Here is a 14,069-nt window from a genome sequence, read left to right as displayed (position 1 = left end):
ATTCGGCTTTCGTTTGAAATAGGTGAAAGAAAGAGCTGATGCAACGCCATGCATTTTTTGTTTGTCGCTCGTAGATATTTAACAGGCATCTATAGATGTTATAGCCGAACAGTTCCAAATTGAATCCGGTTACTTCTAACGTTATTCAAGCGACCACTGGAGTCGCAGAACGAGAATAACCAAATTTCAAGTGATGTTTGAATAATGATAATGGACCAACCGCTTCGTTTGAATTACGTTATTCGATTAACCGAAATAAAACTGTGGGATCCCTGATTTTTAGTATTGCTAAGTTGACCGAAAGTAATTTGTTTTCGTTCGAAAAACTTACCTCAGCTTCTTTGTGGGTTCCGTTTCCGTTGAACCCTTCAGTCGGAGCGACTTCTTCGACAGGACTCTTATGGCCATTTGTCTGCGGAAAAGAGAGAAAGAAAAGGTGGTTAAACACGAGCAATGACCAATTGATTTCTCTGTTCGTTCTTCAATTATTTTCTTTTAGCAAAAATTGGCAAAAAACATAGAAGCAATTTTGGATGTAAACATTTTATGAATTATGATAATTATGATTAAAACGATTAACCTAAGGGTTAAAATATATAATAAAGTTAGTCACAAATGCATTGAAATACTAGAAACGTGATTTTTTTCTACCCAATTCTTTTTTCTTCATCAACTTCTACTGTAGTTCAATGGTCACAATAACAATGCCAAACAGTTCGATTGATTAATTAAATTAAATTTTTCTTTCTTCTTCTTATTACCGATTAGTGTCTTCTATTATATTAAAACAACAACAAAAATGATAAGATGCAAGTTAAAACAACACTAAATTAGAATATATTCGAACGAACAAACCTATTTATTCAACGAAAGAAAATGTAAAACGAAAGAAACTTTGAATTGCCTAAAATGAAAACTGAAATTGTGCTTGAAAGAATTGTGTGAAAATGGTCAGGATGGGTAAAGAAGAAGGAATCGTTATTTGCATGGAAAGGGCCGAACTACGAGAATAACTTTAAAAAATCCCCTGATTAAAAATGGATTTTAATATGTATCCCCTTATCCAAAGTTACGACCAACAATGAGACTAGCTCAGTTAAATCAATCAATTAAAAATTTCCAGTTTTGTCTCAAAATGAATTTCATGTGGTGGACTGGTGACAGCTTGAACTTTTGAAGTCGCACATACAGCCTTTTACGGCCAATCTGAACCACGCCTCGAAGTATGCAAATACTCTCTGAGGAAAGTTAGGCGCTTAATTGATATCTCGCCTGAATATAGGCTAACCGCTGGGCCATGCCGTCACTAAAAATACACTTAATCTCAACTATTCTCATCGATTCGGTTGAGTTCATTTGAGGAAATGTTCCAGGTGTCTTGATATGAGGATCAAAATCGATAACTGATAATAAATGCAGCGTAGGACTACAAATAATAATTTTAAAAAAAATTAACTAAAGTGTTCTGGTTGCACTAAAAGTGAAAACGATGAGGTGCAAAAAACGAAATTCTGGGAAATATTTTACAGTTTTGCGATAAGAACTAAAACTACGCGAACTGAAACTCTTATAATCTAAATCTAATTAGTAAAACAGAGGTGGCGTAATTGAATTGCATTCTTTGAATCCATTTTTCAGCAGTTTCGTTGGATATCCAATAGGTTTTGGTTATTTATTTATTTTTTGGTTAATGCTCTTGAACGGACCAACAAATAAAATTAAAAGCAACCTCATTTGATTGTGAATATGAATTGTGCTGCATGAACCTTTCAATATTAATCAATTTTAGCTTGGAATTTTACTGCGTTTTCAACGGCTACATTCAGCAACAACCATATTTCAACCAATCATAACCGTGCTCGGAACTATAAACATTCGTTCAAAATGTCATAGGAAGTTCCCGCGGACCAAATTTCCCAACCTGACTTCTGAACGAATGTCCGACACTAAATGAAAAACTAAATTGATTAACCAAAAGAAACGTAAAACAAACAACAAAATTATAAACAAAAAACGCTCAATAATCCAGTCGAGGCTCTGAAGTAATCACCTTTTCGGAAACACCATTGCCGTTCGTATTTTCTGCAGTATTGCCGTTTTGTGGAGCTTCTGGAATGATTTCTTTGTTAGCTTCTCCATTTGCCGTTTCTTCAGCTGGCTTTATTTCATCGACTGCCGGTGGTGGCGGTAACGCTTCTTCGGGCTTTGTTTCGGCTACAGCCTGTGTGGATTCAATTGTTGCATTTGTAGCAACAGGCTCTTCAGGCTTTGTTTCGGCGATGGGTTCAACAAGAGCATCAGTCGGGGAGTCTGGTGGTGGAGGTAATTGACTTACATCACTAGATACTTCACTAGAGGACTGTGGAGACGGAAGTGATTCTAAACTATTTTGAGGAAGTGGAGACGATACATCGGCCGAAAGCTCGTCAGCTTCGACTGGTGGTGGTAATGTAGTGTCGTCTGTTGGAGTTTGTTCTACTTCCTGCTTGGTTTCTGGCTGGACTTCCGGTGCTGGTGGTAATTGTTCGGTTGAAATTGTTTCTACAGCCTTAGCGATAACTTCTTCAATAACTTCCTTAGCTGCTTCTGATTCAGCTGTATTCTGTTCGTCCTTCTTTTCTTCGGCAACGACAACTTCAGCGACGACTGGTGCAACGGGCTCTGCAGCGGGCTTTTCCTCAACGGGCTTTTCTTCTACGGACTTTTCCTCAGCGGGTTTTTCCTCAGCAGGTTTTTCCTCAGTTGGTTTTTCTTCGACGGGCTTTTCTTCAACGGGAACGGGTGTAATTTCTGCTGGAGCGGCAACAGCTTCCGAAGTAATTGTTCCTTCCTGTTTCGGTGCTTCAGCTTGAGTTACTTCAGCAGCCACACTGGGTTCTACCGATTGTGGAGCGACTTCATCGCTAACTACTTCTACTTTGTTATCAACTAAAACCGTATTGGATTCGGACTGAGTGGATGGGATAGGCAAAGGTTGTGCAGCGTCATTTGTCGACATTGTAGATTCAGCAAAAACCGACACCTGAGAAGGTGGAGGATTCGATGGAAGTGGAGGTGGAGGTGTGGATTCAGATTCAGATACTTTTTCTGAGCTCGGTGTTGGTGCAATATTGCTCGGATCGGATTCATTATTTGATGTGTGCTCTTGTTTTTCATCAGCCTTTACCTCAACTTTAGGTTCTTCAACCGGTACTTCTTTGGGCTCTTCGGCAATTTTTTCTTCAGCTTTTGGTTCTACAGCGACAGGTTCCTCAGCTTTGATTTCAACAGGCTCTGCCGGTGTTTCAACAACTGGTTCTGGCTTAGATTCTTCGACCGGTGCGGGTGCAACTGCTTCAACAATTGGTGCTGCTGGTGCCGCTGCTTGAGGGGCCGCAGGTGGTTCAGACGATCCATTTGTTTCTGGAATTTGTTCAGGAGCGGCAACTGGAGCTGATTGTTCTTCAACTTGTTTCTCTTCAACTGGAGTGCTTTCTGTTGGATTTGCTGCGACTTCAGCGGCTGGAGTGGTTGTTTCGTCAGTTGGCTGAAAAAAAAGGAAAAAATTTGAAATTAGACAATGCGATTAAAACAATATTAAATTAGAAATCGATTGGGATGAGGTCAATGCTCGATTGCGAATTAATTTTTTGTTTGGGTTTCGGTTTGTTCGCTTCTGAAATTTGTTTCTATGTTTCAGGTCCCATTTTTTAGGGTACGTACGACCGTAATTAATCGATACCACAAATTCGAGTTTATGATCACAATAATTTATGCTTTGTGTTTCAGTGAAATATTTAGCTGATTTAAATTAATCCGAAAGTTTAATAATAATGAATTCAGAAACTAGAAAAATTAAGCACGAGCTTCATAATTACGAATGAAATCTTTGGTTTCTGCTTCAAAAAACGTTTTCATTCATCAATAGTGATAATTTCGTTTACACTTTCTCCGAAATTTAGGTATCTAAATTATTGAATTCAATTGATTGAGAATTCTAGAAAATTTATTTCATTCAAACTTGTTTTCTGTTGTTGAATTACTCAGATTTATCTATGTAACTTTTCTGCAGACTAATCAAACATTTTTGCCAATAATTTCGATTCACTTCAATCACAAAATGTATTTATCCATTTTTCCAACGAAATTCTTTTTCTTTTACCACAAAAACCAATTTCTTATCAAGAAAAGCTATTTTATCAATACATCCAGTTTTATTCCAATTTCTCAAACCAATCAAGGCGGATGCACACCAAAACGAAAATAGTAAATCTCTACCTTTATGTTATCCATTTCGATATTGGATATAAAATATTTCACAAAATAAAATTCACTCTGAATAATACGACTGAGAAGTTAATAACTGATATTTTGATTTGAACCAATTTTTCTTTGAGAATATTGTAATTTGATCACATAAATTTCCAATAATTTTTTTTTTAATTAAAAATATTTCGAAACGACCACAATTTGTGTACTCCCGAAAATCCGAATTATTACTGAGAGAATGCACTTCGCCACCATTGATTTTATATCGTTCGCCCACAACTATTTTACTAACAGTAGACACTACATACATAGGCTATACATTCATGTAGAGAAGATATTTAAAAAAAAACTGTCCTAGTGCGTCTTCTTCAGCTAAAAACGATACACCGAATCCAGTGTTTGTGTTCGTATATTGTTGTGTCGTCATTAAAGCTTTTTTTTTATCTTCAACCACAGCATATATCTGTGCTAGTACCGAAGATCGCCCAGTAAATCATCGAAATAACAACATTATTCAATGCTAACAGAAAATGACGAGAACACATTTTGCTTTGTCAAATATCAATAAATTCTTAGTTTTTTCTTGTGTAGTTATTGCTCTTGCAAACAAAATGATTTTTCGCGTTATTTGCGCGTTATTATAAATATAAATTGAAATTGGCTTATCCCTAAAAATAGCCCGACAAATTCGCTGACTAAATCAAATTGGATGATATTCGAGAGTCGATACAAAAGAAAAAATTGAATCGAAATAAATAAATAAACAAACAAAATAAATTTGATCAATTTTCGACGATAAATGATTAAATTAAAATGTTAATTTTGTATATTTATTATTGTTTGCTTCAATTTCATTTAGCTTAGCAATTTTTAGTTACAAATATTTTCTTATTTTCGCATCGTCAACTTCATTTCCTCATCACTCATAATTTTTTTTTTATCTAAAATTCTATCATCGTTTACATTTCACACATCTCCCAACGTGATAAATGTGTTGGCCAAAGCATTTTCATTTTCCGAAACTAATTTTTTTTTTATATTGCCAAAATGTTGTTTTGAATGAATTTTTGAGTGATGGTGCCGGTTGTGTGGCGGAAAGGAAAGGTGGCGAGAATTCGTAGACATTGTTTACGCCAAGGTCCACTGAATATGAATGTAAACAAGAAAATGTGTCCCTGGAAGTGATTATTTTTGGAAACTCTTTTTTTATGCTTCGCATGTTATAAGGTGGTGGTGTGAATGAGTTAATTAGATTTTTTTCTTGGTAAATTGACAACTTGGACGGACCGATCGTTCTTAATGTACATTCTATTTACAATTTACAACACCTTGCAATAACGGCATTGAATGATAAAATTCAAAAAATTATTTCCATTGCGAAAGAATGTCGTAGACCATCGAAACAAATTTTAAAATGAAGAACAGTAGATCATCGAAACAATAATTTTTTTTAAATTTATGAATCGATCGGCGACTTTTTTTTTAAAGTTTAATCTACAGGAAAAGGCAATCGAATTTCAGCCTAAATTAAATTTGCTTCAACTGGTTCACTCAGCAGAACCAAACATGTATTGACAGTTTTCTTTGTATCAGGTTGAAATTTCCCTTTACTGCATAATTTGAACGGTAATGAAAAATATATGTCCGTGGGGATAGGGTTAATGACGATAGACCGAAGTTGATACGATACTAAAAAAATCGAGCAAACAATGCTTTAATAATTATACCCCGGCGACGACATACAGTCTGTCTGGAGTTTATAAAAAAGTTCCCTTTAAGTTGAAAAATAATTGAATAATTGAGTTGATTTAAACTGATGGTAATCTGCAATTAACTTATTAAGTCTGTCTGTCGCTATGTATCTGACGGAGAATGAAATTGGTGTCTTTTAATAAAATAATTTTCTATCTACTCGGCCGACTGATGGAAGTTTATACGGATTAGCCTTTCAAAATGAAGTGCCTTTCAAATTTTCTCAATTTTTTGTTGCTGTAATTCATAAAACGTCAACGGAAAACCATGGGAAAATTGAAGATAAACCAGTATCCGCTTTTAAGCGATTCCATTTATAATTAATTCCTTCAAATTTCAATATCACCAAGTCAACAATTAACCGAACAAATGATAACAATTAGCGCGAACTGGTACGAATTTAAGAAAAAGATATTTATCAAGGTAAATACGACTTACACAAACAATAGATGTGAAATCTAATTGCCTTGTAAACAGCCACATATACATGTGTGTGTGTGTCGCACCAACTAAACGTTGCTATCAAAAATATGTTTCAAATAAAAAAATCAAAAAAAAAAATTCTTCGCAGTTTTATTTATGTCAAGGTTGTGCGAAGCCTGTAAACATAAGCTACGTTTTATCATAAACAGTGCGACTATTTTTTTTCTCTATGCAAAGGGTGGTCCAAAGTGGATCAATGGGTTCAGGAGAATTCAACCTGAAGTAATCGAAATGATTTTTAGTAGTTTGTTGGAAGACTTTCTTATTGAATAGTAGATGACCAAGCCACGTCTTCCAACAATAAAAAAATCGCAATTTCTGCGGTTAATAAACACCTTCTGACAATGTGATGTTAAAATACACAGTCCTTTTAGGCGATTTTTGTATACCTTTCAATTCAAATATTAGACTCCCAAACAAATAATTAAAAAAATCCATTAAACGTTAAAATAGAAATTTATTGTTTAGATTTTTTTTTGTGTTCGGTCTATTGATACTTGCATTTTTTCAACACCAAAAAAAATTGCTTTGTGTACATTTTACACCAAATAGCAAAACATGCGATTCAATAAAATAAATAATTAGACGACCACTCCATCCGCATGAAAAATCTAAATTAAAAGACTGATGCCGAATGTTTAATTTGCGTCAAATCACAAATGTTCTTGGTTTGCCAGATAGTCTATTAAAATTTGGTCGTTTGAGTTTGGTGCGGGCAAACACTGTATAGGAATATTTTTTCGTCTTCATTTTGCTAAAACTTTATTAAATTTGCAGATTCTTGTTCACACAAGCAAACGAAAACAATCTATTTTAATAGGAAGACGTAACAAATCGAATTTGGTTTAGATAATATTAGTTTATGACGATGATGTTTAGATTTTTTTTTATGTATTCCAAACTTTTGTAAATACAGAAAAACGAGAACTACATTTTGCAGAAAAGAAAGGAAAACGCTCAAGGTTGATTTATTAATAATACACCCCATTCGTATGCCGGCAATTTAAGATTTATTTGTTATTTAAAAATAAGAAAATTTGAGAAATGATTTTTCAGCGCTAAATTGTTACAAAAAAGAAAAGAAAAGAAAAATCATAATAAATTTCTGCTGATGAGGAAAACGTGCAATTACTTTTCAAAATTAATTTCAATTTCTTTCACAGAATGCTAATCGACGAAATAACAATAAAAGACCGTTACGAATATTAAAATGTTTGCCAAAATTTATAATTTATCATTTCTCGGTGGAATATACTTTTTCTTCCATATAGCTGAGAAAGACTTTAATGCGAATGATTACCAAAAACTTTCTAACTTAATCTGAAAATGTTATTTTAACATTTTCTTTCGGTATCTTATTCGAAAAAGTATTTTTCAAACTGAAATTTGTTGGATTGTTTTTCTTTTGTCCCAACGTTTTAGAATCGTTCGAAATAGACGGTGAAGTTCGCATAAAATAATCTCGGAAAATTTTTCTTTTCCTTTAATCTTGTTACTATAGATTCTATAGTAGGGTGGAGCGGGAAAAAATTTCGATTTTTTATCCAATTTCGACATCGTGATCCAGAATCAGTAACTCCCACTGATCATTTTTCCGAAAAAAGATTTTTTTAATTTTATGATTTAGGGGTGCCGCCGATGGTATTTTTGAGTAGAGTGTAAGGGATTTTTCAAACATTTATAGCGTAGAAACCTTTTCCGATGGGTTCAATGATCTTGGTCATAAAATGTCTAGAAAAGTCCAAAATTTATTTAAGTATAACATTAAATTCGAAAAAAATCAATTTTGTGGATTTACGGCACTTCAAAGTTAAAGCTCTGTTTCCACCGAAAAATTCATCTACTTTGAAGTGAAATTTCGGCATGAAGTTGCATTATGACATAAATCAAATTAAGCGTTATTTAACTTGTAATTTAATGAGGAATTCAAAACAAAAGAAATATTTGAAAAAAATTACAAATTGTAGATGTTATTGACAAAGGGTGACGTTCATGCAAAACGTTCAAGAACATCTACATTTTGCAATTTTTTTCAAATATTTCTTTTGTTTTGAATTCCTCATTAAATTACATGCATTAAATAATGCAACTTCATACCGAAATTTCACTTCAAAGTAGATGAATTTTTCGTTGGGAACAGAGCTTTAACTTTGAAGTGCCGTAAGTCCACAAAATTGATTTTTTTCGAATTTAATGTTATACTTAAATAAATTTTGGACTTTTCTAGACATTTTATGACCAAGATCATTGAACCCATCGGAAAAGGTTTCTACGCTATAAATGTTTGAAAAATCCCTTACACTCTACTCAAAAATACCATCGGCGGCACCCCTAAATCATAAAATTAAAAAAATATTTTTTCGGAAAAATGATCAGTGGGAGTTACTGATTCTGGATCACGATGTCGAAATTGGATAAAAAATCGAAATTTTTTTCCCGCTCCACCCTATTCTATAGTATAGAATATGTAGATTGGTCGATTAGACAAAAAGGAAATTTTAATGAAAATTTTTATGGAGACAATTAATTAATCATGAAGGCTGCAGCATTTTGATCGGATGTCATTTTGAGAGATTTGTGTTCCTTTATTTACTTTATGTCGAATACTGGCGAGGACGAGAAATACTCATCTTGCAAGCATCTAGCATACTTTCGAAGAGACATTCTACAATCAAGGGACAAATATTCATACGAAATCCTTTGTCAGCCAAAAGAGAATCCTTAGATAATGCTCCATAATTTTACAAAAGAAAATCCTCAATTTTGTAGAAAATCCTCAAGGAAATCCACAAAATCATAGAAAAAATCTCTGACAAATCCTCAAATGTTTGTCTTTTTAAAAATTTACAATTATTTGCCGATCGATCACACCAATTAATCTGTTACAGACGGATGTCATCTGTTATCGACAACGACAGCAATAATAAACGACAAGCTCCAACTAATGAGGTCTTAGAAAAAACCGTGTTCAAAACAAATGAAGTAAAAGATTTCTGAAATCAATCTTTGAAAGTCTTCGATCAAATGAAGTAATAGATCAGATAGTAAAACTGTTAATAAGCTTGCCGTCTGTGACAGGTTAAGACATAGTCGAACGTAGTTGCAGAATATAATGCAGAAACGGAAGACATTAGCAAATTATAATAAGCATAAAATTTCATTCATTTAGTTCATCCGTTTCGAATAGGTATCCTAATGTTTTTTTCTTCCAAAACTTCAAACAATAAACTTCTTTTGACATTACCAACCTATTTGAAACGGAGCTAAATGAATGAAAATTCATTTTTCTTATAATTCGCTTATATGACACGTTTCTGCATTTGAATTATTTTCATATTCGTGGACACACTTCTACAGTTTACAATCTACAGAATCGATGGTTAATCGCAGACCAACATTATCGAGTCTACTTTATTATCCACATTGTTGACAAAATTAGAAACAGTCAATGTTTCCTAAAATTTTGAAAAAAATCGAATTGTGCAACCATTTTGTCGAATACATATTTGTGTGGCGATCTCGTAAATCATACGTGACTATTTGACTCATGTCTAAATTTGGAACGAAAAGCAATTGTTAAAAGTTCAAAACGTTAACAGAAACAATTCCATTTCATTTACGTCTTTCTAATGCGATTTGTCATCGACGCATCTCTCAACGGTATACCATTCTCTTTTCCGAAACAAAACATTACCGATCCTCCGTCCGATCATATAAGCTCCATACTAAGTACAATGCGCATTTGAAAGCAAATATTTTGCTTTGAAACACACAAATATTTGTCTCTCGCAATCCAAATGAATTTGACAACGCAATTAGTAGATTAGTTGGTCGTCATTTTCTCTTCTTTTTTTTCGTATTTTTCCTACTTCTAATTTTATAAACTATTTTTCATTTTGGAACTTCATCAAGAAAAGAATCGCCAATATTATGCCTTATTAATAAAATTAATGTACGTTGGCACCAGTCCCAATAATTTCCGATAGAACAATTTTTCCGATCAACAAAGTATAATATCTGAACGGCATTTTATTGTGTTGAATTCACGCGAGCTCCGTGTACTACTCGAACCCATGCTCTCTACTTGAGATTCGTAAATTGAATAATGGAATTTGCGTAATTTAATTGTTTTTGGCACGTTTATTCGATGAGACTGGCCTGTGTTTACTGAAAAATGATAACAAAATTGCTGCGTCTGTATGTATTTCCAAATGTGTACTGTGCAGATACTAGATACAAACATGACATAATAACATCTGGGATTATAGAAGAATCATTTCACTACAAGATCAACAAGCTAAAGTTACAGACAGTCTTTCAGCTTGATACAAGTAAATAATGAATAAAACAAATAATTTTCGGTGTTACGCACTTCTTGTCAGTTAAATTCACAAAACATGTAAATTTCGAAAATAATTTCAAGATGAGTTAATAGATCCATTTAAATAACGAAGGAACAGTTTTTGTTTATCTTCCCCCCTAAAGCCATTCGGCAGAGGCAAAATTGTTGCGTATAATAACGACTTTTGTATGTAAATAATCTAAATGGAAAATGGAACAAAAAAAAATATATTTTTCTTGCGAAAACTGATATCCCATTTTTTCTGCGTATGGTAGCAGCAAAATGCGCTATAATATAACCGCAATGATAACATTTTGATAGTTACACTTTGAATGAGTTTTTTTTATGTGAGTTTCTTTGTTGCGAGGGGAAAGGACATTAGACGAAAATTGGTTCCTTCACCACGCGAGAGTAACAATTTATCTTCTTTTTGGAAGAACGATGAACTCACGCAACCCCCCAACAGTACAATAAAATATTTCTACTTTTTTCCATCGTGCGTTAAATGCTTCTTACTAATATCCAGTGCCTCCTCTTCCATATAGGCAAAAAGGTAAGTTGCCCAGCGCTCCAAAAAAAAAAAAATTGGCGCTAGAGACTACACGAAAAGTTCTTTGAGGTACATGGAACACATACGTTCGGAGTATATTTAGCGCCCATTTAAAACTTTTCTTGTCGCCACAAAGGTAAAGACGGCACTGATAGGATCAATAAATAAGTCAGTACTTAAGTGATTGCTACCATAGGAGCAGAAAATAAATAATTTATTTCGAGCAAGTGCACCATTTCCTATTCTTGGAGCCATTGCACCGAAAATGTCACCATGTCACAAGCAGATGCAGTGATTTTCTAACCCGCAAAAAAAAAACTGAATCCATCACAGATTCTTCGGAAATAATTTTTGCAATGTCATAGGATTTCATGCGCGACAAACAAACTCTAGAAATAGATTTTATCGTACATTACATACACGTATGTACATCCATACAGCCTTACTACCTTCTGGTACACATTAGAAAGTGTTCATATTGAAAGGAACATTGCGAAAATGTATAAGGAGACTCATATACACTCGTTGCACATGCCACATCGTGGTGAAAAATAGTCATGAACGATGAACCATGAACTTGAAGAATTTATCTGGCGTCAGTTAAAATGGAAAAAAATATATTTCGGTGTACATGAATGAGTAATGATTTCCCTATTGAGTTGAAAAGGCGTAATGAACAAAAAAAAAATGTCGCGTAAAATTTCGAATGCAAACACAAGCAAACTACTTGTGTTTCAGACGAACTTATAGAAATTATAATCAGTAAAACTAGGCCCCACCACTTGGGTGGGTCATTTCCCTTGACTGACTATCAATACTTTCAATAATTCCAGTCCCAGTTGTCTTACCATTTTTAAAAAAGCTGTTGTTTTGAAAAACACAAAATTATAGTCAGATGAAAAAGCCTCTTAGTCTCTTTGCTACATCATCACAACGCTTTTGAAATGGCATATTTCTTGCCTACCTCTTGAATAAATTAAACTCGTGTGAATTACGGCCCTCGCTTCGCTCTGGCCGCAAAGTTCACACTCGTTCAAATATTCATAAGCCTAAGCATGGAAAATAGGAAATTGTAACACGATGTGATCAGGAGAGGCATTTTTGAGTATGTTATACATATACTGAGAAGAATACAAACAAACAATACTTACAACGATTGAATATTGTCTCCTAAAAAGCGCAATGAGTGGAAGGTCTAGCGAAGTACGTTTAACTCCTGATATGAGTCTCCTATATAGTCTACTAAAAGCGCTGAAAAGGTGGCGTATTTCATGCCTACCTCTAAAAAAATCTTTTTAAGAATACGGATTTCACGCAAAAACTGTCGTATATCCCAGATTACTAGTCCAATTAAATTCCAATGTTCGAGTTTAACCACATGAATTACGCTACTGGTCGAAATTGATTTTTGAAGACTCTGAGAATTACTCGAGCTATCGGTTTCTCAAGCAAGCAAGCAAAAACTCTTTTGGGAAGTACTTCTTAATTGTTAGACCAGAAATCCAGAATTTCACAACTCGTCAAATAAGAAATTTTTCTGGAAATCCGTTGCAAAAATGTCGTCGTATAACAAGTTATGTTTACAATTACTCCAAACTCACTACTCCAATATCATTCTCTGTCAATTAAAACAAAAAATTTGAAAATCGGGTAAAAATTACTCAAGTAATCGCGCGGTAACAAGAGAAAGCGTCTGTGTAGAATTTCTCCCATCTCGTTGTTCGAACATTATCCATCTGCAAACTCAGCCTCAAGAGTTTCAATCTACGTCGATTAAGACAAAATCTTTGAAAATCGGATAAGAATTATGGAAGTTATCGCGGTAACAAGTAAAAAATTCTCTTGAGAATTACTCCCATCTGATTACTTCAATATTTCCCATCTACGAACTTAACCTCATGATTTTCATTCTCCGTCGATTAAAACCAAAATTTTGAAAATCAGTAAAGAATTACTCGAGTTATCGAGTCCACAAGAAAAAGCGTCTGTGTAGAATTCCTCCAATCTCGTTGTTCTAACATTATCCATCTGCAAACTCAACCTCAAGAATTTCAATCTTCGTCGAATAACACAAACAATTTGAAAATCTGATAAGAATTAGTGAAGTTATCGCGGTAACAAGGAATAAAATTCTCTTGAGAATTACTCCCATCTCATTACTCCAATATTGCCCATCTACGAACTTAACCTCATGATTTTCATTCTCCGTCGATTAAAACCAAAATTTTGCAAATCGGTAAAGAATTACTCGAGTTATCGAGTCCACAAGTGTACGGACGTTTTCTGTATTTAACGTTTTTTGCCAATGTAGAACATTTTCAAAATATCAAAGTGAACTTAGCGTTACGGACATTTAAGGGTATTTTCTTTCATAAGACCCTGACTTTCAGTCAAGGGAATAACCGTCGTGTAAATAACTAAAAGTAATCGGGTATGATTCATGAGATCGATAAGAGGCTTGAGGGGAATTTCATACCCAGAACATATAGCGTTCCTGAATGAGTAATGCCTGATTCATTTCACTTATGAAAGAATGTACCAAATCAGACCTTCTTCTACAAGGATTTTTTGTCCACACAGCAAATATTTTAAAGAAAAGATTCTATGCAGCAAGATTAGACATTCATAATTTGCCATTCACCAACAAATACATTCATTGTTTATCTAACCAATGGGCTACCCATCACACACACG

General features: G+C 34.0%; 1 protein-coding gene across 1 annotated transcript in view; it reads right to left on the bottom strand.

Moving 5' to 3' along the window:
- LOC119084671 (A-kinase anchor protein 200-like) overlaps window positions 1-14,069 on the bottom strand; it is a 76,078-nt gene that overhangs the window by 8,373 nt on the left and 53,636 nt on the right. The window contains exons 4-5 of the mRNA XM_037194748.1: window positions 2,051-3,526; window positions 332-412 (exon numbers count right to left, since the gene is read on the bottom strand). Coding sequence (XP_037050643.1) covers window positions 332-412; window positions 2,051-3,526 — 1,557 coding nt within the window. The remainder of the gene's footprint in view (window positions 1-331; window positions 413-2,050; window positions 3,527-14,069) is intronic.

Source organism: Bradysia coprophila, unplaced genomic scaffold (genome assembly GCF_014529535.1).
Source record: "Bradysia coprophila strain Holo2 unplaced genomic scaffold, BU_Bcop_v1 contig_87, whole genome shotgun sequence".
NCBI lineage: Eukaryota > Metazoa > Arthropoda > Insecta > Diptera > Sciaridae > Bradysia > Bradysia coprophila.
The sequence above is the reverse complement of the archived record's forward strand: the minus strand, read 5'-3'. Positions and strand labels throughout refer to the sequence as shown.